The sequence below is a fragment of the Panicum hallii genome, chromosome 2, assembly GCF_002211085.1.
Source record: "Panicum hallii strain FIL2 chromosome 2, PHallii_v3.1, whole genome shotgun sequence".
Classification (NCBI taxonomy): Eukaryota; Viridiplantae; Streptophyta; class Magnoliopsida; order Poales; family Poaceae; genus Panicum; species Panicum hallii.
Window position 1 is genome coordinate 50,413,075 of NC_038043.1, and position 26,733 is coordinate 50,439,807.

Below are 26,733 nucleotides of genomic sequence, written 5' to 3' on the forward strand. Positions count from 1 at the left end.
GCAATTAATTAGGTTTGCTTCTGTTTAATTAGTCATCAGGTTCGCCTGAGTGGTGGAATGATGATTAGCGAAGCATCAACCTAAATCATTGGAGGAAAATAGTTTGGTTGTTTTTAATGACTTTGGAGACTAGTAACTTCTTCTTTGAACGATTGGATATACTTTGGAGTAGTTTTTTATTGTAAGGTAATGTTTTCACATGATTCTCAAAATAGAAAGAAAATACGCGCGGGTGAATCATCAACTGAATTTCTGTATTAATCGAGCCCCAGAGAAAAGTCCAGCTTCGGAATCTTTGGGATGTCTGTACTAATCGTATGGCTCAAAATTTTCGGAGACGGGAGAATGATAGATACATGTGCGTTGATTAAAGAAAAAGCAATCATCTGCGCCTTTTACATTTCGCGTGTCTGGACGAGCAAGAAAAACGTCGAACCCCTTTGAAAAGCTCACCACCAAGTTGAAGGTAAAGGCAAGTTCACCATAATTATGATGTTTATTCATAGATATTCTGGCAGAACTTGGATTCAAATTTATCAATTCAAAATAGGAAGAGTTCAGATGCAACATAAAACTATCTTCAAGCTATATTTATCTTTTATTTTCTCTTTCCACTGCAATTATAAAAAAACAATATTCTTTGAAAACATATCCTGATGCTTCATGAGATGGTGAAGAAAAGGCACCCATCTTTTTATTAAGAAATGTTTCTAGAACCACAACTTAAAATCATAGGATTGACCATAAAGAGATTTCTGAGGTGCCACGGCATATCCAACTTGTCATGTGTTGTCCATAACACGGGACAGGAAGTTTTCACATTTAAAAATGTATCACCAGTCACCAAATATCAGTAGTCATAAACATCACAAGTGCACATCTGAATTCCCACGTCAATTGGTTCTGAGACTTCTCAGTGTACAATTGGATCCTTTTTTTTTCTCCTTCCTGTAACCATCTCCAGATAACTTCTTCATAGCTGGTACAGCTCCGCATTTTCAGTTATTGCCTTATTTTGGTATCCAACGAGAATGGTTTCTTTGATCATATCAATGGGTTCCTATTAACATCTTTGTACAGCAAGTATCTGGTCCTGGTTTTACCAAGGGCAGCATACCTGGAACATCATGGCAACAGCGGTGAGCTAACTAGAAAAAAGCCAAGCCCATGGATGATAAACACAAAGGCGTACACTTACCACTGAGGAACAAACGGTGCCATCCAAATGGTATCGCCTGCTTGCACAGGGTACCTGTGTTATCGATAGAAACAGTCTTCAGAATTTATTCAGATCGAGTATAAAATGTAAAGAAATGTTAGAACTTCAAAAGAAAAAGGAACATGTGCAGTTTGTGCATATAATCTCGTAACTCTTAGCAAAGCATACACTCAAAAATGTAAAGGGCAACAGAGGATGGAGGCGCGCAAAAACAAAAACTATATCCAGATACAGGTACTTTTTTTGTATGGAACATTTTATAAACATATTGTATGTTTAATGAGGTAAATGAGTAGTTAATTGCTGTAACACGTCTTATGGAAGTTACATCAGCACAAATCACATCGTCTTTCACGAAAAGAAAAAAAAAAGTTTCTACAAGAAATACAGGCTGTATTCCAAGGTTGCACAAGATTAGAAAGCTTAACATGAGAAAAATAACCTAAAACAAAAGGATGACTTTCAGATTACTTCCTTACCAGCTATCCCCCAATCTGTATATTCCTTGCCCCTCTAGAAGCAGAAGTCCATGTTGATTGTAATGAACCTCCTGGTAGAAATAAACAAAAAAAATATAAAAACAAGTTGCAGGATGGGATGTATGCATAGTACCACAACACCACATGATTCATGCAGCAAGGCCAGTAGGCGATTATTGTTTAAACATCTCCTAACGTAAGACATAAACTTTACAAACCTTCACATTGAGATATTCGCCTGGTTGAAAGTCCATTATCTGCATGTAGGAAAAGGATATTAGACAATGCTCTTCATCTGAGATAAAAAATAGTGAACAAACAATTTTCAGACCCTTGCAAATAATTTCTTGCACTCAATACCAGTGTTAACCAGCTATCAGGTGCATTACAAAACACATACTTCTTCAACGCCACACCCTCTGATAAAATATAGAGATGTTCTTGTTTTGTTTATAGATGAAATTAAGTAAAAAATTTATAGGTGGCTATAAGTTTCAATGATGTTTGGTTTGCTGCATGTTATGCGCCTGTCTTAAGTGGAATGGCGTGCAATACATTGAGAAAAATAATCAACCCAAAAGTGACCAAACTTACATGAATATTAAAGTCATAAGGCAGAGAAGTTGGTAGCAGCTTCCTCAGTTGAAATACCTAATTAAGAAACGAGATACAACACATTAAAAAGTCAGCACTGAGGACTGAGATTATGACAGCTAAAAAAACTAACATCATTCATGAAGTGTCAAGGCTGAAAATAGGATCCAAAGGAAGACAAGAAACTGTCAGTCAAAGCAGCCAAGTTTGAACATCCTGATTCTAAAGTAAGGAAACATTTTTTACTCAATAGTTCATGCCTCCTGATGTGCATGGTATGAAAAACAGACCTCCTAAATGGTAGGAATCCTATTTTTAGGTAATAGATGATGATCGACAGAGATAAGGCCAATTGTACCTCTCCTGGAGTTTCAAGAAGGGGTTGCTTATCTGTTGAACCGACAATTAGATCAGGGGGGGGATCCTCGGTAGCGGTGTACCTAAGGGAATAAAATGAGAAAGGTGTTAATTGTTATTATTTTGATTAAAAAATGAAAAGAGAGACTGAAGCACTAACTGAAAAAATGTTGTCTCAGTTAAGCCAATCATATTCATAACAAAAAGAAACAGCAACATATGCTTTAGATTTTTATTAGTTTGCCAAAAGTTCAACCATTTCTACCAGCAAGTTTAATGCAATCTTTAAGATTAGTGTACACCTTACTGACAGACGAACTTCTACAGGATTGCAATAGCTATGCCAATAGAGGTGGTAACAAGCAATCAAATCACTATAATACAACATCAACAAACTGTAGCATCTCAATGAAATTACTGTACCTCCTCTCAAATATTACAAGAGTGGTTGATTCATCTGATATCATAGAATGTTTTATGTTTGCAGGAAGATACGCATAGGAATCCACCTGCACTTATCATCAACAGATTTAGTAAAGCCACATCAGGGCAGAATTAGCATAACTTACTCAAAGTAGGTATACAAGGAAGAAGTTCCTAAAATAATCGATATTATGAAGAAAAAATGATTAAAAAGCATAAGAATGCAAATTTATGAAAACTGCTGAATTTGAACATTTTACAATCTCTTATAACTATCTCTTAAAGTACTGATAGATTGCATAAGCCTTGGATTCAAGCATTCGAACATTTGTAGGATTCAGTACACAATTTATAAGTTATGGCATGCTTTTTCTTACCGCCAGACATTAACAAATTGAATGGTAACAAAAACTTGACTAACATTTTCAAGATGCAGTGCCGACTAAAGCTGAATGGGGCTTCCCTTACAACATAGTGTTGCATGAAGATATTCGTAAACAAACCAAAACCTATGTCCATATGAATCCATCATGTAATGGAATTTGTATTCTTTCAGCGCCCAATGCTTAGAGAGTTATGTACAAAAGCAGAGTGTATAGATATACAGAACTATTATATTTAGAAAGAAGAAAAAAAGCACATACTAAATCTGATAAAGCCTTACCAACAGAGAATGGGTAGTTCCAGTCTCCACAGACAATGAGATGCTCCCTTGTAGTACAAAAATGAGCCTGCAAAGTTGTTTACAATAAGGGCAGTGGAAAGCTCATTAACGAAGGGAATGGTGACAATTCCAAGTCAAACAAAGAGCTGGATGCTGACAAAATGAGATATTTAACTTGGTGCACATTACATTACGACACTTATTGCTCCAAATGATTTGTATCTTGGACTATTAAAAATGGTAGTAGTTCCAATTACACTTTATTGCTATTCTAACTAGTGATAGGTAAGGGACCAACCTTTCAACATCTTTCAGTGGTAGGGCTGATGTTGAGCCATCTGCACCCCACAAACACTACTTCAGAACATGTCATTATAAAACCGCTCATTTTGGCAACAATTCAACATAACATGTACTGATGTAATAAAAAAATGGAGCCATCTCATACTATAACTTTCAACTCTTAGTTACTTAGTTATGCATGAATGACTATAGAATGAGAGAGAGCTATATTTAATTTCACCAAGGCTGTCCACACCCGAAAGGAAATTTTAACTAAGTGCTAGCTGCTTCAATGATCTTGTAGGAAACAAATATCTACCTTCATAGAAGTAGAAAATCATATCTTGGCTCAATGGGAACTTGTTGAATGATTATGAAATCAAACCATATCGAACTTTGTGCTACATGACCAAGATGGACGCAAAATGCTTGTCATATGAGTCTTAAAAGACATATATCAGAAAATATGTGCGACTGCAAAATGTTCAGGTTTCTATCTAGGGTTCTTGCAAATGGTTGAAATAGCTTACCTTGCATGTTTGCCATGTACATGGTGAAGTGCGCACCAATGGCTGGACTGATCAAATATGCACCTAATGTATTGATCCTAAAAAAAAGGGTAAATGATAAATGCATGACATTAGCATAGCTTCAGACGGTGAATAGAAAGTATAAGCCGAATGAAGCCGTACCAATCTGGCAAAGGACTGAATACATGACTTTCTGGTGTTATTAAAGCATGATCCCTTTTGAAAATGCTACGTGTGAAGCCAGGCAAATCTAGAATTCCAAAAAAGGATCATCATTAGATGGAAGAAGTAATAGGTGCATCTGTATTTATGGAAACACTAAGAATTATCTTAACAAATAAACAACTTGCTCTAGGCTTAGAGGTCGTAGCATAAATCAGAAACAATATTCACTTATTCAGAATGATTAGCAGGTGCAAGATTTAAATCTTCCCACATCACTAATTAATTCATAATGGATAGGTTCAATCCAATCCAAGGAGCTTCATAAGGCTACAGTACGCTATGATGCATTAAAGCCCCATAACAGTATAACAATATTTCTTGGACACCAGCCCAGCTCTTCAAGGCTTTCCGGATTTGAGAGTTAATATTTTTCATGTAGATAGTAGCATATTTCAACTCCATAAAAATCTCCTCTAAATGCATGGGATCATAAGGCCACCAATTGGATGCCAGTGACACCCAAATTACCATATAAATTGGGTTTTGATACAGTCCATAAAACCCAGGGTTTATGGCAAGGCTGCGACTATGACCAGTTGACCACTGAACCTGGAAATTTGATTTATGATTGTGAAGCCCACTCAAAGTTCAGTGACAGCGACTCCAGGCAGCACGCAAAGCAAAAACATATCCCGCTGAACTTCGATACGCACCTTGGAGGTGCGCGGGCGCGAGGGTGGGGTGGGTGACCTTCCAGTAGAGCGGCTGGCCCCCTGAGCACTCGCTCGACGGCTCTGCCGAGCAGAAGCCCTCGCCACCGTCTCCGTCCCCAGCCACCGCTCCTGCAACCGGATCATGCGACAGACCGCGACACGAGTGAGGCGGGAGCGAGCACTGACCCTGCGGCCACTGCGGATGATGCCACAGTGGCGGCGGAGAGAGGGGAGGCGCGGGTTAGGGTTTCGGCGCCATTACCGCATCGCAGCGAAGCCACGAGGACGAGGAGGAAGAGTGGACGGAGGTGGCGGATTTGGGTGCTCGCCATTTTGCGCGGAGTGATCGCAAATTTTTGGAGCCCTGCGGAGGCGGAGAACGGGAGAGAGATAGAAGGAATGAGGAGGGGGGGACTCGGGGAGCGTGCGGATGCCGCTGTCGCCGTGTCGCGCACCGTGGATGTTGTTCGGTGGCGGGCCCCACCCGGTGACTGGGATAGTTTTTTTTAAGGAAAGACGTCTTATATCTTATTCATATTAAGGAAAATAATTGGAGGTACAACAAGGATGACATGACATCTATCGTCCTTTTTTATTTCTTCTTTCACCACAAGAAAATGGGTCGTGACTTCTTTTTTTGCTAAGGGTGTGTTCGTTTCCTGGGTCTAAAATTTAGAGGGGTCACATCAAAGAGAATCTTATCATTTAGAAGTATTAAATAAAGTCTAATTACAAAACTAATTGCAGAACCCCAGGGCTAATTCGCGAGACGAATCTAATAAGGTATATTAGTCCATGATTAGCGGATGATTACTGTAGCATCACTGTGGCAAATTATGGATTAATTAGGCTCATTAAATTTGTCTCACGAATTAACATCCATCTGTGCAAAAAGTTTTATAATTAGACTTTATTTAATACTTCTAAATGACAAGATTCTTTTTAATGTGATGGGTCTAAAATTTAGAGGGTAGAAAACGAACGCACCCTAAAAAATGTTGTCGTATCTTATATGCGGTGGACATTTTCTAAAATATATATCATGATTTTTCTTTTTGTTGAGAAATGTTGTCGTATTCTATCTAGTCATTGATGTTAAAGGTTGCGGTAGTGATGCATGACATACTAGTCATTATGTTTCTTTCTTGATTGATTGCCGTGCTTTTCCTGAAAATAATATTTCACCTTATAAGCCACTGCTGAAGTGTTGATTCATGGATCGTGAATCCACATCACAGACCAATAGGACTACTCGTCCTGCAAATGTTAGAAACAAAGGCCCTCTGGCCTGAATTCTTTCCATACAGATCCTCAACGCGCATCAAGAACCACGGCTCAACAGTTTTTCTTAAAGAGAAAATCCTCTATTTGACACCACTAAAGTCACCGTTCCCAGTTCCCTATATAGCCACAATTTCAACTTTCATCTTTAATTTAACACTCCGTTTATTTTTCCATCCATCCGCCGTTAAATGGCATGCGAAAACACCATCGTACCCCTTTTGAAGGATGCGAAAACACCATCGTACCCCTTTTGAAGGATGTGGGCCCCACCGCAGCTACATTTCTCTTGCCTCTCCTCCTCATCTCTAATAGGAACACGGCCCAGCAGTCGAAACTCACAGTAAGGTCAATCAGTAAGGTGTAGCAATACAGCATAATTGAGTGGGCCACAAGCTTCCTCAAGAATCCTGTTCAGCGCCTTCAAGGGCTATATTCCGCTGCAGCTCTCAGCGTGCATGGAAGGTATACAGCCTGATTTCAATGTTGTATATGTTTTAGCGACCATCCAACTGCAAAGTGGGCATAGAAGTCGAAGCAGGCAGGCTTGCTGACAACTACTGGTCTACTGCATTGGTCAACTTGGATCAAGATAGGATCGAGGATGGCATACAAGATCCTCGTTTGTGCCAACAGCTAAGGTGGATATAGAGCATGCTAACAGTGTGATTTACTCCGTCAACAAAGACATGATTGAAGTGCACACAACACACGATCATCAAAAGGCTCAAAGACTGCAGTGCTGCGAATCCATTTGATGACACTACCAGAGATGCCCACATGGTCCAAGCAGCGGCATGGCCCTGAAGGGGTGCAGAGAGTAGCGGACCTAGGTAGAAGGCGGTGCAGGTGCTTATGACAAGATTGGGACGTTGCTCCATGGTAAGGGATCGCCTTGTAGGTGTCAGTCTGATAGAGCACCTTCACCAAGCGCAGCAGCAGGACTCCAAACAACAACTCTAGGCAGGACACAGCCACGGTGCTATCAGTGTAAGCATCTTCACCTCCCCGACTGCTGCAGGACGTGGGACAGATTGAGTGATTACATCATGACCGCCTACAAGGAGTTGAATTGGTATCTGGGTTGAACATTTTATTTAGACGTGCAAGAACTAAGAACATGGAAAGAGAAGTTTGTGGGATTATATAAGGAAAAAATTATATAAAGTAAAAAAGTTGGGGGAATCTTACTTCCATGAAGACCACAGGTTTACTTGAAAGTGGAGCATGTCGAATGCTCTCACCTGCCTCGTCTTCAATGCCACGACAAGCCCTCTGACCAAGTTTTCGCAGAAGGATTTACCCAGAAAATAAATGCTGCTTGTCCCAACCTTCCATTGTGCTGTCTGCAGGAAGAACATATAAGCCTACCAAATCAACAGAATATCTTGTAAAAATGTAAAATATATGGTGATAGAATTTCTAACATGTATGTTCAAATGAGCCACTCTACAACAACATTAGCTAGCACCACATGATTTCTGTTGAATATCAGGGTGGTGTCTGTTCAGATGAGTCACTCTACAACAATATTAGCTAGCACTACATGGTTTCTGTTGAACATCAGGGTGGCATAGGCAACGCCACATAAATCCACACTTTCGCACAGTATCACCAGAGAAGTTTATCTTTGGCATAATGTGATGGATACTTGATTGGACTTTTCCACCACTATGCCAGAGGTTAGCTCATAAGTTTGGCTGCAATGGTGCCTCCATTTTAAACCACACATTAGCTCAAGTTTATCTCTCTCATGTATTGCTACTTTGCTAGAGACTGCAAATGAATCCCTACTACAAAAGTTTCGCAAATACATACTGATCTATCTACTAATTCCAAATCTGGTCCTAGGTTCAATAACATGCATACATAACAGATTCTCAGGATTTTATTAATAGATGAATAAACCAACAAACAAGGCAACCACGATTTAACAGTGAGTCTAACAATCTCCATGCCTAATTGTTTAACTAATGCATGTCAAGCAGCAAGTTTAACATAAATTACTACTACATTTCAAGCAAATTGAAAAGCACCAAGGATCATTCAAAGATCAACATTCTGGATTGAGTTGGTAGCATTAACGGATTTGCACGTCAACATTGGCAGAAGAGAGCTGGTCCATGGCTCCTGTATCTAGGCTGTTGTGATCCATGCTATGCGAGAAGTGGAGATAGGTTACTGGCAACAGTTATAACTCTGTTACAGCTGCTTAGGACAACGTATTTCCACGGGCCCTTTGGCTAATGAATTTGCAATTGGGGCAGTTGGAAAAAATAGAGAAGTGAACCAGATTAAACATTTCATAAATGATTATTGAGAACGACATTTTGCTTTACATAAGTTACTAGCTTTTCTAAGATAACCTACTTGGATCAGAACTAAGTGCTGTAACATATAGGTACTGTCTGAAATACCATTTGACATTAGACTTGTATTCTCTGAGTACTTGTCATCTATGAATCACACAATTTACATGTAAAACACCATCGCTTGAACCCTCTAAACTCTAGCTATTTGTTAAAGTGCGAACCCTCTGAAGAGCAAATAAATATTTCACAACTCTAGACTTATTTTAAGTTTAAAATGGACCCAGAAATTTCTATAGTTAAAGAATAAGATATCTCACGATGCATCATGTTTTCACATCAGTAGTTAGCATCAATTTAAAGCAAACAAGCTTCACACACCTTGCACCTAGGGATAAATGTATTATAGTATGCCATGCAGAAAGATGAACAAAACCTCATAATTGGGGTGTGTGTGTGTGTTGGGGGGGGGGGGGGGGGGGGGGGGGGGGGCTCCACCACGGTGGTACACTTGCCCAGGCTTTGTTCTAAGAAGGCCCAGCACTTTGAAGCTGGGTCCGAACTTAACCAAAGAAGAGGAACAATGTAAAGATAGCTAGGTGATTTACCTGAGTTCTCTACTGCAATAAGTTGATGTTGAAATCCATACATCACTTTGTAATATCCAAGCGAACTATCACAATCCTAAGTGCACATCACCAACATTTCTTTCCTCAACTTCTCCACCATCTCATAGTCTTGAGACTTCTCATAGGCACGAATAAATGCATGGTACACCTCACTACCAGCATTGAATCCTTTTCCAGCCATCTCTGCCTGGAGTCTCATCGCCACCTCTACCTCCCCTTCATCACAGAACCCCTTTATCAACACCTCATAACTCCTCCAAGTCGGCACAAACTCTTCCCTCCTCATTTCCTCCCGCAAAACACCCAAGCCATCCTGAACCCTACCATTTTGACATAATGCATCCAGCAATTCCTCAACAACCTCTGATGCCAACCCAAACCCCCTCCTCCTCATGTCTACATGGACAAGCATCGCCGCCTCAACATCCCCTGCCATACAATGCCCCCTAACCAACCATTCGAATGTCGTGGCACTTGGATCGATTCCACCCATCTCCATATTTTTAAACATCTCCTCTGCCATTCCTACCTCCCCAGCACGGCAATTGCCACCAATGATCGTGTTGTATGCAGTTACATCAGGCTGGATCCCTTCCTGAATCATCTCATCCCACAGTCCTCGTGCCTTCTCCACATCTCTGCAATCGCAGTACTCAGCCATCCTAATGCTGTAGGTGCAGACATTGTGCTTGCAGGAATATTTGCCCATTTCCTGGAGCACAATCTTGAATTCATTGCACTTGCCCTCACGGTAGAAGGCGAGGAGAAGGGAATTGAAGGTGTGAACTGTCGGCAGGAGCAGATGGTTGCTCTGTGGAGTTGAATGCGTGTAAATTTGATGGTACATGTCGAGCGCCGCGGCGGAGGAGGGAAGGGAGCGAAGAAGAGCAGCGGCGGTGGTGGGGAGCGGCCGGCCGCCGGCGGCGAGGATGCGGCGGGCGACGGAGGCCGCGGCGAGGGCGTCGCGGCGGGAGCGGAGGTAGGCTAGGAGGAGGAGGTCGAAGACAAATGGAGCGGAGGCAAAGCGGCGGTAGGTGGCGGCCAGGGCATTGAAGATTTGGGCCGGCGAGTAGTGGCGGGAGGCGGAGGCGAGGACGGCGAGGGCAGCGCCCCGGAGGCGGGAGGCGGCCGCGACGTGGGCGGCGGAGGCGGAGAGGACGAGAGGGGGAGGGGAGTGGGAGGGGAGGAGGCGGGGGAGTGCGAAGGCGTGGAAGCGGAGCGCGGTGTGCGGGCGGCGGCGGAGGAGGAGGAGCACGGCGGCGGCGGCGGAGGCAGGGAGCGGGGAGGGGACGGGGATCGAGAAGAGGTGGGACCACTTGGACTTGGCGCGGTGGGAGGTGAGCGCGGTGGCGGCAGCGGAGGCGTACGGGTGGGCGGCGTCGACGAAGTACCGGGAGGAGGGGTCGGCGGTGGGGTCTCGGCCGCGCGTGCCGGCGGCGTCCATGGAGAAGTGCACCGGATGCCTCTGCTGTGTGCAGTGTGCTGGATGTCAAGCACGGGCCGACATTGCGTGCTGGGCCTCATATGGGCCGTCCGACGCGCGGAAGGTGGAGGATAGGAAGGAAGACCCAGCGTTCTCAGTCCTAGCGTCGCCTTCTTCGGTTGTTCGTCGCGAGATCTCGCCGGCGCCGTCCTGCGCCGCCTCCTCTCCCACGCTGCCATCTGCCGCCGCCGCCACCTCCTGTGCCGGTGATCCTCTGTGACGCAGTTCGCCTCCGGAGCTCTACCCCGTCGCTCCCCCGCCTCCGGGTAGGTCATCGCCGCCTTCTTAGGTCAACACCCATGAAGGACATAGTAAGGGGTCGTTCATGGTGTCAGTCTCTCGATTGCCTTTCTTCATCCACTCTCACTATCTGGGGTTTCGGTTCTGCGGTTGCGGGATCAGTGGAGAAGAGCGAATGGATTTGCGTTTTGTTTCCTCAATTTGGAGCCAGTGGTCTCAGATAAAAAATTTGAGCTCCGATCTGAATGTTCTATCTTTATGGTCTCCAATTTGATGCTATAATCACTTGGTACATCTTCAGTCTTGACAAATTGTATGATTTGGGGATCGAACCGGGCACAAGATCAGCACTAAATGCTGGCTGCTCTGTACTTATTCTGCCAGTCTGAGTTTGTGATTGATGTTTGGGCACAAAAAAAAAACGGGCACGAGATTATTTAAGCATTGTTGAGGGGATTTGGTTTCTCTGCTGTACCATCTATGAACGGATGAATAATTCAATATCCATTTTAGGTTATGCTTGTTCCGAACAAATTATTAGATTAAGCTAGATTACCCCAGTCTAGCAGGTGACACTGGACAGAAATCTTACTGTTATGTCGGAACATAAATTTTAGGACATGATAACACAACATTGGACATTTCCTTTATTCGTTGGCAAAGTGTCAGAAATTGTTTGTGTGACACTGTTTACAGAAGTGCCCGTGCTATCCGGTTAATTGAACGAAATTAGAGCGCCCTTGGTGGGCAAACATTTGAAGTGTGAATAGTAGAGGGCAAATCATCTTAATAATTCATCTCCATCTTTTATTTGTGTATCTCCACACCGATTTGCTTCATAACGTCCTACTTTGTAAACGGAACTTCCTGACTTATGTCCATGTGTAATTATCTTGCAGATGTTACAATTTTCTTCAGTCCTTCAGAGTAATTAACGTCTATTAGTTGATCATGGAAGAACAGCAAGTCAAGCCATCTGATCTGCCACCCACTACTTCAGACAACCGGGATTCGGCTGCAACCCCTCCTATTAACACTGTTGACCCTGTTCGTCTGGCTGCTTCAACTGATTCTTCCAGTCAGGTTGCTAGTGCAGATCCTGCTGCTGTTTCTGCAGCAACTGCTGCTCCTGCAAAAGATGATGCAGGGCGTGAGGCACCGCCATCCATGTTTTCTACATCTGGTTTGTCCACCTGGGCTAAGAACCTAAAAATTCCTCAGCCTTCCTCAGGTCAAGAATCACCAACAGGAAAGAACACATTTGCCCGTTTTACAAGTGGCCTTGGATTACGTTTGTCTCCAAAAGCTGCACAGCAAGATGAGATTACCGAAGGAAGCAGCTCCCCAACAACAGGACAGTCTGGTGTTTTTGGTTCTTTGACAAAAGGCATTGTAGATTCCTCTAAGAATGCTGTAAAGGCAGTGCAAGTCAAGGCTCGCCACATGGTCTCACAGAATAAAAGAAGATACCAGGTAACTTTAATTCTACATGGGCATCTAAGATTTGATGAAAAATTGACATCTTCAAGTATTGTTGTTGTTCAGTTCTCATAGTGTAACTGATCAGGATACAAGCGTTCATTGATCACCTTCTGTGATAGTAGGATCAATAGATCTACAGTTTTGTTCATCATTTGTTAAAATCTGGTCAGAATTTTGTCATGGTAAACTTGCTGCATAATGTGCCTTTGTGCATCATGGTGACTGTCAGCTTAGCTCTCTTCAATAACACGCTCTTAACATCCATAGGTGCTTGGCAGGCTGTAGGGTGATGCTTAGTGCCTAGGCAGGCTAGCTGGCCACCACTTTGAACGGTAGTTTCTCTGTCAGTGGAGATCTTGCGTTGTGCCTGATGATGATAATAGATCATCAGTTTTATGTACTTCAATATAAAAAAGCAAGTACAATGGGAGATTCTGTATTGGGAGAAAGGGCAATTTGCTTCCAGGAACAAGAATCATCAACTTGATGCTGTCTATTGACCTTTCTACAAATCATGTGGGATTGATTGTTGTTATGAACACCTGATTAAGGAATTCTATGTCAGATCATATTAGTGATGATCCTTTAATTGATTAAGTTTTGTAGATTTAATATAAAGGGAAAGCTCTGTTGATTTGATTCTTCTACCTATGCAGGAAGGAGGATTTGATTTAGATATGACATATATTACTGAGAACGTAATCGCTATGGGTTTTCCTGCTGGTGATTTGAGTTCAGGGCTTTTCGGATATTTTGAGGTCAGTGTACTAACAAGGCTTCAAGTTTGCTTAAAGTTTTTTCCTTTTTATTTGCCTCATGAAAAAAGGGAAATTAATACTCCATTGCAGGGTTTCTACCGCAACCATATGGAGGAAGTCATCAGGTTCTTTGAAATGCACCATAAGGTAACTTTGCTCTTTATCAAGTTTCTTAACAATTAACATAAATGCTTCTCAGGTGACACATTTCAGATTGTTGCTAATAGTCTATGTCTATTGCTGGGTTTTCTTGCCCAGCTTCTTTTCTTGGCATTCATGGGTTCATAGAGCATGCCACTTCGGAGCCTCACCCTCAGAGAACGTGACAGTAATAACTTTTGAAGGTTTATGTGTGTCAGAGCAGTAGGATGTAACATATAGATGAACAATCCTATCTATTTGACTATCAAATTCTACTGGGACTAATATTATTTGAATCTTTGCCCTGCATTAGTAGTTTCTTAGTTGTAAAATATTGTTATTTATTTTGAAGTACAAATATGAATGTGGTTGGATCTTTATTATTAACATCTTAGCTGCGTTAAAGAACTAACTGCGGACCTTGGAGAGGAACGTGGCACCTAGGCTCAAACCCTGGTGCTCACTTTATGAGGGATTTTCCTCCGATATCTGTGAAAAAGAGAGGAAAAACTAAGAACTTTTTTACAGGGTAACCTTTGCCATTGTCATTATAGATATTAGCAATTTCTTACAATATGTGATATGCGGATATGCGTGTTTTTCATGAGATAAGCACTACATAACCATCACCAGGGTAAAGTGTTTTCCTTCTTGAATAGAAATTTCAAGTACTCAAGATTCAAGAGCACTGGTTATCTAGTTAGTTTCTAGTATTCAAGTGAGCTAGATAAGTGTAGACTCCAGACTTGAAATATAAAAAGAGAACTTGTGTTTCAGGACTTGCCTTTTTTAGAATACTTAGAAATGTTAGGAATGTTCTACTAATCATTCATTTTAGCCTTCTAATTTAATCATTATGTTACAGGGGAAGTATAAGGTGTACAACCTTTGTTCTGAAAGGCTATATGATGCATCTCTCTTTGAAGGAAAGGTGTGTGTTGCTTACTGTTTTATATGCCCCCTCTTCCTAATATTTCCACATTTATCGTATACATAAGGCATGATGCTCCCTGCCACCAACAAAGAAAGATAATAAAAACTCAGTGGTACCTATATCTGCTGACGCAGAAAATGTTCCCATCTTTGTCTCAGTTTGGTAATTCACCAATAAGTTGATGTTTTTTAAAGATCTTTCAGTGGTTTAAAGTCAGTTTGTCATTCAGCACTTACGTTGTACCTTGTCATGTCGAATCTCAAGCCTTGCAGCACAATGAATTTGTTGGTGTATATGGAAATATTCTAAATCTTTGTGCATATTTCAGGTGGCCTGCTTCCCATTTGATGATCATAACTGTCCTCCAATACAACTTGTCATATCATTTTGCCATAGTGCGTACTCATGGTTGAAGGAGGATATAGAGAATGTGGTGGTTGTCCATTGCAAAGCTGGGAAGGCAAGGACAGGGTTGATGATCTCGAGTCTTCTACTGTTTCTAAAGGTAAGGTTATCATGCACTTGTATACCTATCAGAATAACACCTCCTACAACATCTTTACCAATTTTCTTACATTTGGAGTTTCTTTTCTTTTCCTTTTGTAACGGACAGTTCTTTCCTACTGCGGAGGAGTCCATTGAATACTATAACCAGAAAAGATGTGTAGACGGAAAAGGGCTTATTCTCCCAAGTCAGATTGTGAGTGACCCTCATTGTTATACACAAGTTTATTCGTACAATTTTATATTTATACTGTTCTGAATATGTTGGAACATTGCAGAGATATGTGAAGTATTTCGAGCGCATCTTAACTTACTTCAATGGTGAAAATCAGCCGCCACGCAGGTCTTTATACCTTTTGAACCATGGTGTCAATATGATATGCATGTGTATTGTGCTTAGTAATTAATCAAGTGATTACACTTTCCAGGTGTATGCTTAGAGGGTTTCGTCTTCATAGATGCCCCTATTGGATTAGGCCATCAATTACAGTCTCTAATCACAACGGTATGTTTATTTAATTGAAACTGAAATTGCCAAGTGCCTTGATCTAATAATTTAACAACATAATCCTTGTTGTGTTTTGATATCTTCTATTGCATCAAGTAATAAGTCTGTTATGCAGGCATTCTTTTTTCTACAAAGAAGCATCCAAGAACAAAAGAACTAATGGTAAGCATCTTCGTTTGAGGAATCATTCTTATTTTGCGTTCAGTAACTTGTAGGTTGATGGATTCTTCCCCGTAGTTTGCTATGGAGTATTTAAGGGTGCGTTTGGCAGAGCTCCTAGAGCTGATTCTTTGCTGAATCCAGCAGGAGCTCTGCCAAATAGTTTTTCAGAGAGAAGTGATTCTCTGCTGATTCTGTGAAATGAACTAAGCGGCTGGGAGCTGAAAAAAGTAGCTTCTCCTGATTCTGTGAAGTGATTCTCCATCCTGATTTTAAGAATTTATGCTAGAGAATCAAAGAGAATCACTTTCAGCCACAAAATCACTTCTCTTAGAGAATCAGCTCCCATAGAGAATCAGAATCAAATGGAACTCTACCAAACCTTATATTATGGATTCTTCACGGTTTGTCTGTTTGCATAGTGGGTAAGGGCACCCGCATATTGGTGGGTATGTTTTGATGTACCAATGCTAAATAAGGGAATTTCTCTCTGTATTGGAAGGATATTGTACAACTTGAAATAACTAGTACCAATGATCAATGTATTGATATTCACAGATATGTCTATTAGCATAGCATTTTGTTGGCTATGCAAAACTACGCTTTGAGGATAAAATTCACAATATTGTATTCCCATTGTTCCTGTAGACATGAATAACAAAGAAGACATTCCCTGGATTAAGCTTCTCCTAGACACCCAAAAAAATTATAAAAAAAGCTATCTTATTTGTCTATGACCTACAGTATATCCTGTGAAAACTAATTTGTACCATTCTAGAAATGCATTTTTTTTATTTATTCATACTTTTATTCTGAATGTGCAGACTTTATTCCTCTGTAATCTTCATTGGAAACTAAATTTGTTATCATAATTTCAGCCAGAAGATTTCTGGTTTAGTGCACCAAAGAAGGGGATTATGGTTTTTGCATTGCCGGGAGAACCTGGCTTAGCTGAGGTAGCTGGTGATTTCAAGATCCAGTTTCATGATCGACAGGGTGATTTTTACTGGTGAGCTCCACATAGTAATCAAATTACATTATTTCCTATATAGATCTGTGCTTCTATTAGACTATTACTTCTTGGGTTCATTTTCTTTTTATTCCCATGTTTTATGAGTTGCATGTACATGTAAACATTATTTCACAACATTAACACCGACTTTTGACATGGGAAGGTTGGAAATAACTATTGTCTTGATTTTCATTTTCATTCCCCGTCTTTTTCAGCTGGCTGAATACAACAATGATGGAGAACAGGGTAACTTTGAATCCAACTGATCTTGATGATTTTGACAAGGTGAAGGCAGCTTCATTGATGATAGTATTCATATCTGTCTGTGTCTATGAAGAGCGAATATCAAATTATTTAACAAGATTTGCTACTAAGTCCTGAATTCTAATGTGTTCACATGTTGTTCTTATGATGTTGGAATTGGTTATTGGATACTTGTTTGCTCACACATATTAGGCAGATAGTTTCGAAAATGTTCTCCGTATCTTCTAGTTGATGCCTGAGATTTTATTTGTCCAAATTTACTTCGTAATTTCAAGTCAACTTTTTGCTTCATGCATTCCCATACTGAATAGTGAATACTACTGTGTAACCTCTTCTTGTTCGCTTTGCTGCTTCTTGGTCATTGAGCTGCGAAATCTAGGAAGTTGAATTTGCAACTGAGTACATATATTTATTTTCTGTATGTAAACATCTTTTTATCAATAGGCAAAGAAAACAGACATTTTATCAATGATTAGTTACTTCTTCAAGGACTGCTAAATGCAGCATTTTCTATTATTAGATACTGTGTTGATACAATGATGTCTATCTTGTTTACCAGTTTTTGTTTGTTGAGACTTGAGACTAAAATACTATATTTTTTTCAGAGGAAATTGCCATCACCGGGCTTCCAGGTAGAGGTTGTTCTGGTAGATTACGATGGCTCACAACCGCCAAAACCAAAATCAACTGCTGGACCTGCTGATAGTAAATCTGATACTAATTCCTCGGGTAGCACGGTTGCAAAAGAAAATAATGCTGCACCTGCAGAATCCAATAAGGGAACTGGAAGCAATGATAAAGATGAAGTTTTCTCCGACAGTGAAGGGGAAGATGGATCATCCAAGGGAAGAAAGGAGAAGACTGCCAGTGGTAGTCAAAGCAACACAAATGCTGCTAAACCATCTGAAACAAGCACCGTGCAGGAGGCATCAGCTGCTGCTACTAGACTGGAGAAAGTAGCTGTAACGGAACAAGGAGCTGCAAAGGCACCTGATTCTACATCCCTCAAAACTGAAGTCAGCAGCAAGAGCAGCTCCACCACGGAACCACCTGCAGCTGTTGATTCTTCCAGCATGAGTGAATTCAAGGCCATTGCAGCAGATGCCTCGGTGTTTTCTTTCGGAGATGAAGATGATTATGAAAGTGAATAGTCGCTTTTATGGTGTTTGGTTCTCATTGTACAGTTTGGTGCCTCCTGTGGGCCAGCATAGAATGTCAGTTCGAAGCAGCTGGGAAGAGCAAGTCGGAAAAAAAGGGTTAATTCATTGTTGCATTTGTTTTCACTGTAGAAGTTACATCGATCTGTGATGTTGTACCATGAACCTGTTGTAACTCAACCAGGCCTGAACTTTGTTGATACCGCTCCTATTTGTTCACAGTACTACTTTGTACACAACCTTAAACGGTGCCATAACTTCTATTGAGTGTTAAAGTGCACGTTTACAGGAAGACTTTGTACATGGACTTAGTACAATTACGTTTTGAGCATTGTTTGGACTGTTGGTATTCGAATTCAAGTCCTAGTTCAAAGTTGAACTGGATCTGAGAGCACCCTTCTTTCAAAACTTGTCTCAGGCTTGTTCATGGTACAGATAATACAAGGCATCGAAATTCAATTGTCTGTACCATTCGTAGGGTTGCTAGAGCTGGAAGATAAATAAAATTCATGAGCCCCTGGCGCAGACATTTGGCCCTAGGGGCGCTTTGGACAATTTGATCCGGTTCCGTCTAATGGTAACACACTTCGATACTTAGGGTTTGTTTGGCATGGTTCTAAACTGAACTCTACCAGCTCCAGCTCCAGTTAATTTTTTAACCAAACATTCCAACTCCATAGTTTTAACCAAACATTCCAACTCCAAAATTCTATGGAGCTCCAAAATTTTGGAGCTGCAGTTTAAAAAAATTGAAGTTTTGAAGCATCTTTTTTACAACACCAGAAAACTTGAATATGAACCTAGACGTGGAGTTATAGGATAATTTACTCACCCTTGCCACCGGTCAGAAAAAACGATTGTTTCTTTACTCCCGAGACCCATCCGCCTGCCTCCCGTCGCGAGCGCCCCTTCCTCCCGAGCGCTCCCTTCGCCGCCGCGGCTCTCCTCCGCCGCCGCGCCTCTCCCCTGCGCCGCCGCGGCTCTCCTCCACCGCCGCGGCTCCCTCCGCCGCCCCGCCTCTCCTCCGCTGCCACGGCTCCCTCCGCCCCCAGCACCACGAAGTCGACGCGCCTCTCCCCTGCGCCGCCGCGGCTCCCCTCCCTCCGTCGTGCTCCTTGCCGAGGCCCGCCGCTTCGCGCTCGACGACGCCCTCCTCGCCTCCCTCGCCCCGGCCTCCGCCTTCGCGCCGATCTCGCTCCGCCCCTCCGCGCTCCTCCCGCTCACCGGCCGCGTCCCGCCCTCCGCCGTGGCGGAGTGCCCCTCGCCGCCGCATCCGCATCCGCACGCGGCCTCCCTCGGCGCGGATCTCCTCGCGGTCGTGGATGAGCTGTTCGCTCGAGGGTGCGCTGGTCGCCGCCACCGCCGTGGCCGCGGCCGAACGCGCCGTACGGGGACGGCGCGCGCGGTGGAGGTCCACGTGACGCGGACGCCGCGGCTTGTGCCGTGCCTAGCTGCCGCCCAGGGACACCGGCGAGGAGGAGGCCGGCCGCGCCAAGCCGGCGGCGGGCTGGCTGCCGTGCCTGCTGCGGCCCTCGGCCGTGGCCGTGAACTCGAAGGGGTGGAGGAGAAACAGAGGAGGCCTGGCCCACCTGTAAGAGAAAGAAGAGAGAGGGGAGGGGTAGAGTTTAAAAGAAGTTAGAAGTTCCAAGGGGCTTTCTGCAAATAAACTTAGAGCTAAAAAAGTATGACATGCGGGTCCCGCGAGCCAAGGGCAATGATGGCAATACACCCTCAAAATCCTCTTTTCTGGAGTTGGGGGCACTCTTCGTGCCAAATAATGGGGCACCCTTCCTGCCAAACAACCCATCGAGACACTTCCAACTTCACTCAGAGCTAATTCCATCCATCCGAAGTTTTGGAGTAGAGCTGTTCCAGGTAGAGTTGGAACTATGCCAAACAAACTCTTGATATCTTGTACTCTCACCATCACGAAATATTTGTCGTAATTAACTTTTTTCTTAAACTTTGACTAACAATATTTATTGAATTAATTAGTTAAGTAAAGTCAAATGAATACCATGAGATTTCTCATCAAAGGTATTTTAAGTGTGGCTTGTATTCGTATCCACTTGCACGAATATTTACAGAAAAGATGAATAGTCAAATAAACTAAAAAAATCAATGGTGTCAAATATTTTGAAACAGATGGAGCATATACTATAATGTTTATATAACCACATCATATTAAAGAGTTTTTCAAATGAGTCCAATTATATGAAATTTGCATGCTAAGTTTTGGTCAAAATTGATGGGTTGCATACGTGTCTTGTCAAAGGAAGGGAGTCTAAAACTCTCGTAATGAGATAGCATATGATTATGGTAATTTTGTAGGAATAAGTCAAGCAAGCTGAGCATAGCTTAGTGGTGTCTAGGGAGGCACATCACCAGTACACACAAATATATTAAAAGTTATAAATGTTTTGTGATTGGCACTTAGTCACCTTCCTACCTCAAGTCAATTTGCCAACATGTATATATTGTCCATCAGGTTGACATAAAGTGTTAAGGAAGTAAACATGAAAAAAGTGAAAAATATGTACGTATGACCATACTTTAAAAAAACATATGGGACCGTAATGTTCTATATTAGAATAATATGATTAAGTGGTTGTGCGAAATGAGATAAAAAGTATCCAGGGATAGTGAGCTCACACAAATCAAAGCTAAAGGATAAGTATTTTTTTCAACTACTCCTTTTGTTTAAAATGCAGATCGTTTTAATAAATCTAGATGTATAATTTTTGCTATGTATCTGCTAAAACGATCTACATTTTGGAACAAAGGGACTAAATAAATAAACTTATAACTGCTTTCACATCTATAACCATCTGGTAATTTATTCGACACATTTTTTTAGTGAGGATAAGCTACTTGTTGCCGTCAAATATTTTGGCTGCAACGGAATCAGCACCTAAAGTGCTCTGATCCTGATGAACTAGTTAGAACTGAATGAAAGGATAGGACATCCCCTCGGCCACCTTTAAATTGTCGCCTAATGACTTTGCCCCGGTACGTGCACGGTGCGCCCCACGGCGTAACCACTTCCGTTCCCGTGCCGTGCCGGCGCGCAGTCCGTAACGCGCACGACCCCGCCACCCTTTTATTAGCCGTCAAGCGTTAGCCATCACCGAGACACCAACCCACAAAGTCCCCAGGCCCCAGCGCGACGCAAGGAGGCAAACAGAGGCGACCGGCCTCCGGAGCGAAGGGGACCCGCCCGCCGGAGCGCCCTGAGTCCAAGCCCGGTCCGACCCCGGTCCCGCCCCAAGCGGCAGGTCGCCGGCGATGCCGTTCCTCTCGACGCCGTCGTTCGACCTCTCCGCCGGCGCGGAGCCCACCCTGGGCCCGCGGCCCCCGGTGGCCCCCCCGCCTCCACCCACGCCGGCGGCCGCGGGCGCGCATCACCATCACCATCATCAGCCGCCGGTGTCGGAGGCGGCGGCGCGGCGGCTGCGGGAGGCGGAGGAGCGGCTGCGCGAGGCGATCGAGGAGCTCCACCGGCACCAAGGCAGCGCGGGCAAGGGGGAGGGGGAGGAGCAGCGGGAAGGGGAGTGGGGGTGCGGCCACGAGGGCGAGTCGTGCGCGGCGCACGCCGCGGGGAACCTCTGCCAGAGCTTCCTGCTCTCCTACGGCGTCCGCGTCGGCATCGGAATCCTCCTCCGCGCCTTCAAGCTCGCGCGCCGCAGGTCCTACGGCTCGCTCCTTGACCTCAAGGTACCCATCGTTGCTCCAAACCGCACCATTTCCTCGCATCGCCGTACAATTACATTGAGTGGGATGAAAGGTGAATTCGGTTGCGGGAATCAGTTGGGAGCTTAGGATTGGAGTATGCAAAGTTACTTCCCTTTGTTTGGTTGGTTCACTGGAGTAGAATTGGTGATTTTGCTTAGCTGATGGAAATGTTATGGGAGGGATTGAGCAAAGGTCAGATTCATGTTTACATGCTGCTGCTACAGCTGTCGCTTTCTCAATGTATATTAGATTGAATTACCGGTTATAATGCACTGGCAAAAGTTAAAATATTTGAGCCAGCTGTTGTGGCATGTGTAGTGCATATTCTAGTAGCAAGTCTATGCCAGAGCTGAATTAGTTGCTTTGACTGATCTACCAACCGAATGTTTCCTGCTATTCATTGATTTTCTGTTTCTTGCCTTGAGGCTGCCCACGCCTCCTATCTGAGCAAATACTGTTCCACCACTACTGTCTGCCTTTCTCACCATTTCATTGTTTACAAATACTGTCCCACCAGTACTATCTGCCTTTCTCACTGTTTCATTATTTCAATAAAATATGCCCATCTAATAAATATTCTAATTTACAGCAACTGGTTTCGGAGAAAGATCTTATAGTAAGAGAGGAAGCTTGCCGGGTAGGGTTACTTTTCGGAGGATTCACTGGATCGTATCATGCACTTCGATGTTTCCTTAGGAGATTTAGGAAAAAGGAGACACCGTACAACGCGTAAGTACCTATTTGCTATGACTCCTTGCCTACATTTCAACAATCTCTCACTAATAAGTATACATCTAACCAGTGCTTAACCTTGGGTAGTCACTACTAGGTCCATATTAGGCTATTTTCCTTTGTATTTTTTTCCTCAAATCATATTCATGACTCAACTGAAGGGCGTGATGGAGCAGAATATTAGCAGGTTCGGTGGCAGGATTGGCCATACTAGCACTAGATGATTCAAGTAGGAGGCGCACTCTATCTCTATATCTTCTAGCAAGGCTCGCTCAGGTTGGGAACAAATAATCGGTTTCCTTGTCCATGTGGCAAAATTTGATAGAAGACCAATGATACAGGAAATATTGATTCATTACTGCCTAATAATTACAGTGTGCATATAATTCTTCAAAATCTAAGAACAAATTCCACTTTTGGGGAAGCCATTGGAGACATGGTGATGCATTGCTTTTTTCATTGGCATCTGCCCAGGTAACAAAATGTGGCTACCTAACACTATAGTTTGCTTTTATATGAATATAATTCTGTTATGGTGGGAAAAGACTTATGTAATCACCAGTCTTGTGTTTCCAGGTTATGTATGCTTTTGTTATGAGGCCTGAAAGCTTACCTAAGTCCTACCAAGAATTCATCCTTAAGACAGGACCAGTAGCAGAACCTGTTTACAAGGTTGTCAGAGAATGTTGTAGAGGTGGTCCTGTGGATCTTACCGCTCTCTCAACCTATTTATCAAACAAGAGGAATTCGGATTTGATAAATTTAACAACCAATCCATCCATTATTCCTTGTTCCGTGATTCATCCTGACAGAGCATCATGCTTGGCTCAAAATGTTAATGTTGTTTCATCAACATTCAAGAAAACATTCCCTCTATATTTCTCATTGACATTTGTACCCTTTGTTGTTCTACGTCTTCAAAAGGTAATTCACTAGCCAGTTTATTTGTTATTCTTTTAAGATTCAGCTATTTCACTGAAACCTGATATATTCTTGCTATAATCTGTGTACAATATTTTTCTTTCCAATATAACTTATGCCTCAAACCTACCTCAACAAGATAAAACCAAGTTATGTTGTGCCATTCTCTTTTTACTGTGCCTGCATAACATTCTTGAGTTTCGTTAAATGCAAAATCTTGCACCATTTTATTCTGCCAATGAAAAATATTTTCCCAACTGCTAACAACCCAACAAAACAAGTAACCGTTTTTTGTATATAGTCTTGCTTACTGTTGATGTGTATCCACCTTATGTAAGTGAGCTAATTCATGATTTTATTAAATAAAAACATTAGTTCCTGGAATCGCCGGCTGCAACTTGTTGGCGTGCTCTTGTGGGTGCAGTTCGCTCCACCACCTTTTTGTCTGCTTTTGTCACTTTATTTCAGGTACTTTTCCATAGCAGCAGTACATTACTTCACGCATAACTATTTCATGATTCTGATAGCATTCTTGCATGTTGGTAGGCTTCTATATGTTTGCACCGAAAAGTTGCAAACAAAGACCACAAACTTGTGTACTGGTTTGCTGGTTTGATGTCGGGTCTCTCAATTCTTTTGGAAAAGAAAGCTAGAAGGGCTGAGCTTGCCCTCTATGTGCTTCCCCGTGCTGGAGATTCTCTATGGTATATATTGATCAACCGCCACCTGCTCCCAAATATAAAAAATGCTGAGGTAATTTTACATATTGTTCCTTCCACTTCGTTGCACTCTGTTTTCTAGTTATTTAGTTCTCTTCAAAGTAATCTAAGAGGTAAAGTGAACAACATTTCCCATTTTTGAAAATAATTCGAAATTTTTGTGATATAACAAATTATGTTCTTAACCGTCACGACCGGAAAGGATCTTATAATACATAATCTTGTTTGAAGGTGTTATGGGCACTGTGCTCCTTGGCTATGTGCCAAGTTTTCATTGCTCCACCTCTTCTAGAGAGCATGCACAAACTCTAAAGCATCACAAGGCGCAGCTAGTTGTAACTTGTAATCCACCCTTCGTTTATGTTTTAAAATCCTTATGATTCAGAAAGGGTGGGAGCAAAGACTCACTTTTTAGGCTAGTAGCTTTAGATAGGTACAAAAGTATTGATTCCACTAGTTGTCCTGTAATGGTTCCTCTGTGGTATCCAGTAAGGCAATCCAGTTAAATGTTAGATGTAGTGGCACACTGGCGGGGTAGTTGCTTTACGGTTACTTATTGACCACATTGGTGGGTTTCTTAAATTTTCTCAGACTGGTGTTAACTTTTATTTTCCTTACAACAATAGAGTGTAAGGAAATGGCGCATTTAAAATGTGATAAAATCTTATACAATGATACAAATCATGTATAAAGTGGAGTAGAAATTCTGCAGTTGCTGGTGACTTGATTTTTGGAAACCAGCTGGATCTTCGTGTCTGAATTATTTTGGCATAATCCAGACTCTGAGTGAAAACTCTGAACTGATTGTTTTTTCAAAAATGGCAGAGGGAGCATGGTAGTCTTTTCTGTCCATGCTGTTGACAGAAGTTAGGGTTGGAACTTTTGATGCTGGTACCTTGAAGTATATCCTGTAGCTAGATGTGTTATCTTTGCAAACCTTTCATTTTCCTGTGTAGTTCCATGGCATGATCAACCAACCCAGCATGTTCCAACCTTTTATACTTCAAAAACAGTAACGTGGCAACCTTTGCAGGTGGCTCTCTTCTGCATATGCATGGGAGGAATAATGTACTTTCTGGAGTATGAGCCAGACACAATGGCTCCATTTCTCAGAGGCCTCATCCGGCGGTTCCTGGCAAGCAAGATCAGCAACCCGAGCCCTCCTCCCAATCGCAACACCTCGTACTCGTACCTTCAGACGCTGAATGCTCTGGAGCAATCAAGAACCCAGCCAGGGGTGGATAACGGGCCGCCGACATCAGAGAAGTACAACCTTGAATCAATCCCTGGACTTTAGAAAGCTCGTCTGTGGTACTGGTTATAGGTTCCTATAGCTTCAGAGAATCAGCAAATCTAACCAAATCAACAGTGGTCGCATGTGCCGTCATGAGGTACAGATGGGTTTAAATTTCACGATACGTGTTATGATGTTTTGAGATCAGTTGCAAAATAAATGAATAAGCAGAGCTATTTTGTGCGGGAGTGGTGTGATATAAAGCAATTGCTCGTTCTTAGATTGTAACATGGAGTGGCAAAGGTTACTTTTGGCAAGGAGTTGCCCTGTTTGGTCTTGCAACAGAGAATTTGTTAATATGCTTACATCTGGTCCTGTGTTTTGGGAAAATATTGTACATTTGTTTCTATTACTTGTGTGGAATGGCCTCCACTCATATCGTTCTTGTCCCTAAAACCCATTTCGATCTTATACCCTTCTGTCTATAAAAATATAATTTGCCAGATTCTTTAGCGGTCGAACTTTTTGACCTTCCGAATTCTTGACAACGATATAATCAGTAGCGGAGCTTCAAGTGAATAGGGGGAGCCCTATCCAAAAAAAGAAAAGAAAAACTCTACATGTATGTTTCGGCTATCCTGCACCGTTCGATGGCAAGGAATTGCTTCTTTAGGATTCTTGGTGGATTTTTTTTTCCAGCCTTGGCCATTAATATTCAAAGAAGTTCATAGATGTAGTCAGGTAACATAAGATAGATGTCATTAAGTCTACCATGAAAATTATCTTTGTAATGCATAACCTTTTCACCTTAATTTTCATTTTTTTTAAGAAGTACTAGTCAAAATGTCATCTTGATATCCTATCTACATTTTTTTATCCGAAAGAGCATCTTTGACAAAATCTTACACAACATGATCCCCAAAGGTGGTTAAACTGGTCCCTATAAATTTTAAATAACATGCTCCCCAAACCCGGCCGGTTAAGGGTACGGGCAATTTGTCTAGCCAAACTCGATACTAAGGTAGGACTAGCCGGTGAGCTAGGTGGTAATAGTTATTTCACAGAAGCCATAATTTGTAAAGAATAAGATGGATCCTGCATAGAGTAA

At 42.3% G+C, this 26,733-nt stretch overlaps 4 protein-coding genes and 1 long non-coding RNA gene across 11 annotated transcripts; 2 read left to right on the forward strand and 3 right to left on the reverse strand.

The window, feature by feature from the left end:
- Positions 1–660: 660 nt before the first annotated feature.
- On the reverse strand, positions 661–5,849 carry LOC112882695 (probable (S)-ureidoglycine aminohydrolase). Its single transcript, XM_025947812.1, has 13 exons — positions 5,689–5,849; positions 5,427–5,555; positions 4,711–4,798; positions 4,549–4,625; positions 4,035–4,074; positions 3,737–3,803; positions 3,073–3,158; positions 2,651–2,732; positions 2,293–2,349; positions 1,917–1,955; positions 1,699–1,769; positions 1,199–1,252; positions 661–1,117 (listed from the first exon to the last, which is right to left on the reverse strand). The coding sequence occupies exons 1-13, from the start codon at positions 5,756–5,758 to the stop codon at positions 1,045–1,047; spliced, it is 933 nt and encodes a 310-aa protein (XP_025803597.1). The 5' UTR covers positions 5,759–5,849; the 3' UTR covers positions 661–1,044.
- An 846-nt stretch (positions 5,850–6,695) lies between these two features.
- On the reverse strand, positions 6,696–11,218 carry LOC112879774 (pentatricopeptide repeat-containing protein At2g15980). 5 transcript variants are annotated; one of them, XM_025944170.1, is made up of 3 exons: positions 9,625–11,218; positions 7,899–8,053; positions 6,696–7,719 (listed from the first exon to the last, which is right to left on the reverse strand). In XM_025944170.1, exon 1 carries the CDS (start codon positions 11,087–11,089, stop codon positions 9,701–9,703), a length of 1,389 nt encoding a protein of 462 aa, XP_025799955.1. In that variant the 5' UTR covers positions 11,090–11,218; the 3' UTR covers positions 6,696–7,719; positions 7,899–8,053; positions 9,625–9,700. The 5 variants fall into 5 exon arrangements, with proteins under 5 accessions (XP_025799955.1, XP_025799954.1, XP_025799951.1 ...); XM_025944169.1 differs by having other exon boundaries at positions 6,696–7,722; XM_025944166.1 differs by having other exon boundaries at positions 6,696–7,764.
- LOC112879773 (phosphatidylinositol 3,4,5-trisphosphate 3-phosphatase and protein-tyrosine-phosphatase PTEN2A-like) lies at positions 11,209–18,601 on the forward strand. 2 transcript variants are annotated; one of them, XM_025944164.1, is made up of 13 exons: positions 11,209–11,394; positions 12,268–12,841; positions 13,507–13,608; positions 13,699–13,755; positions 14,615–14,680; positions 15,012–15,188; positions 15,297–15,383; positions 15,466–15,530; positions 15,616–15,692; positions 15,811–15,857; positions 16,733–16,863; positions 17,082–17,151; positions 17,736–18,281. In XM_025944164.1, the coding sequence occupies exons 2-13, from the start codon at positions 12,320–12,322 to the stop codon at positions 18,279–18,281; spliced, it is 1,947 nt and encodes a 648-aa protein (XP_025799949.1). In that variant the 5' UTR covers positions 11,209–11,394; positions 12,268–12,319. The 2 variants fall into 2 exon arrangements, with proteins under 2 accessions (XP_025799949.1, XP_025799950.1); XM_025944165.1 differs by lacking the exon at positions 11,209–11,394 and having other exon boundaries at positions 12,320–12,841; positions 17,736–18,601.
- Positions 12,872–19,584, reverse strand: LOC112879776. Of its 2 annotated transcripts, XR_003226160.1 has the most exons (4): positions 19,120–19,584; positions 14,696–14,759; positions 14,170–14,238; positions 12,872–13,217 (listed from the first exon to the last, which is right to left on the reverse strand). It is a non-coding gene; the product is annotated as an uncharacterized LOC112879776 (long non-coding RNA). The 2 variants fall into 2 exon arrangements; XR_003226159.1 differs by lacking the exon at positions 14,696–14,759.
- Positions 19,585–21,407: 1,823 nt separating this feature from the next.
- Positions 21,408–26,037, forward strand: LOC112882611. The gene is made up of 8 exons (XM_025947701.1): positions 21,408–22,001; positions 22,609–22,748; positions 22,928–23,027; positions 23,127–23,225; positions 23,328–23,675; positions 24,048–24,140; positions 24,219–24,425; positions 25,425–26,037. The coding sequence occupies exons 1-8, from the start codon at positions 21,573–21,575 to the stop codon at positions 25,686–25,688; spliced, it is 1,680 nt and encodes a 559-aa protein (XP_025803486.1). The 5' UTR covers positions 21,408–21,572; the 3' UTR covers positions 25,689–26,037.
- Positions 26,038–26,733: the final 696 nt, after the last annotated feature.

Coding starts and splice junctions, on each gene's coding strand:
- LOC112882695 (XM_025947812.1), bottom strand. CDS start 5,758: ATGGCGAGCACCCAAATCCGCCACCTCCGTCCACTCTTCCTCCTCGTC. Junction 4,799..5,426: donor CGCGCCCGCGCACCTCCAAG/GTGCGTATCGAA, acceptor TTGGAATTCTAG/ATTTGCCTGGCTTCACACGT. Junction 2,350..2,650: donor TTCTTGAAACTCCAGGAGAG/GTACAATTGGCC, acceptor TTTCTTAATTAG/GTATTTCAACTGAGGAAGCT.
- LOC112879774 (XM_025944170.1), bottom strand. CDS start 11,089: ATGGACGCCGCCGGCACGCGCGGCCGAGACCCCACCGCCGACCCCTCC.
- LOC112879773 (XM_025944164.1), top strand. CDS start 12,320: ATGGAAGAACAGCAAGTCAAGCCATCTGATCTGCCACCCACTACTTCA. Junction 15,384..15,465: donor TTATTCTCCCAAGTCAGATT/GTGAGTGACCCT, acceptor GGAACATTGCAG/AGATATGTGAAGTATTTCGA. Junction 16,864..17,081: donor CGACAGGGTGATTTTTACTG/GTGAGCTCCACA, acceptor CGTCTTTTTCAG/CTGGCTGAATACAACAATGA.
- LOC112882611 (XM_025947701.1), top strand. CDS start 21,573: ATGCCGTTCCTCTCGACGCCGTCGTTCGACCTCTCCGCCGGCGCGGAG. Junction 23,028..23,126: donor TTCTAGCAAGGCTCGCTCAG/GTTGGGAACAAA, acceptor TAATAATTACAG/TGTGCATATAATTCTTCAAA. Junction 24,426..25,424: donor CAAATATAAAAAATGCTGAG/GTAATTTTACAT, acceptor CAACCTTTGCAG/GTGGCTCTCTTCTGCATATG.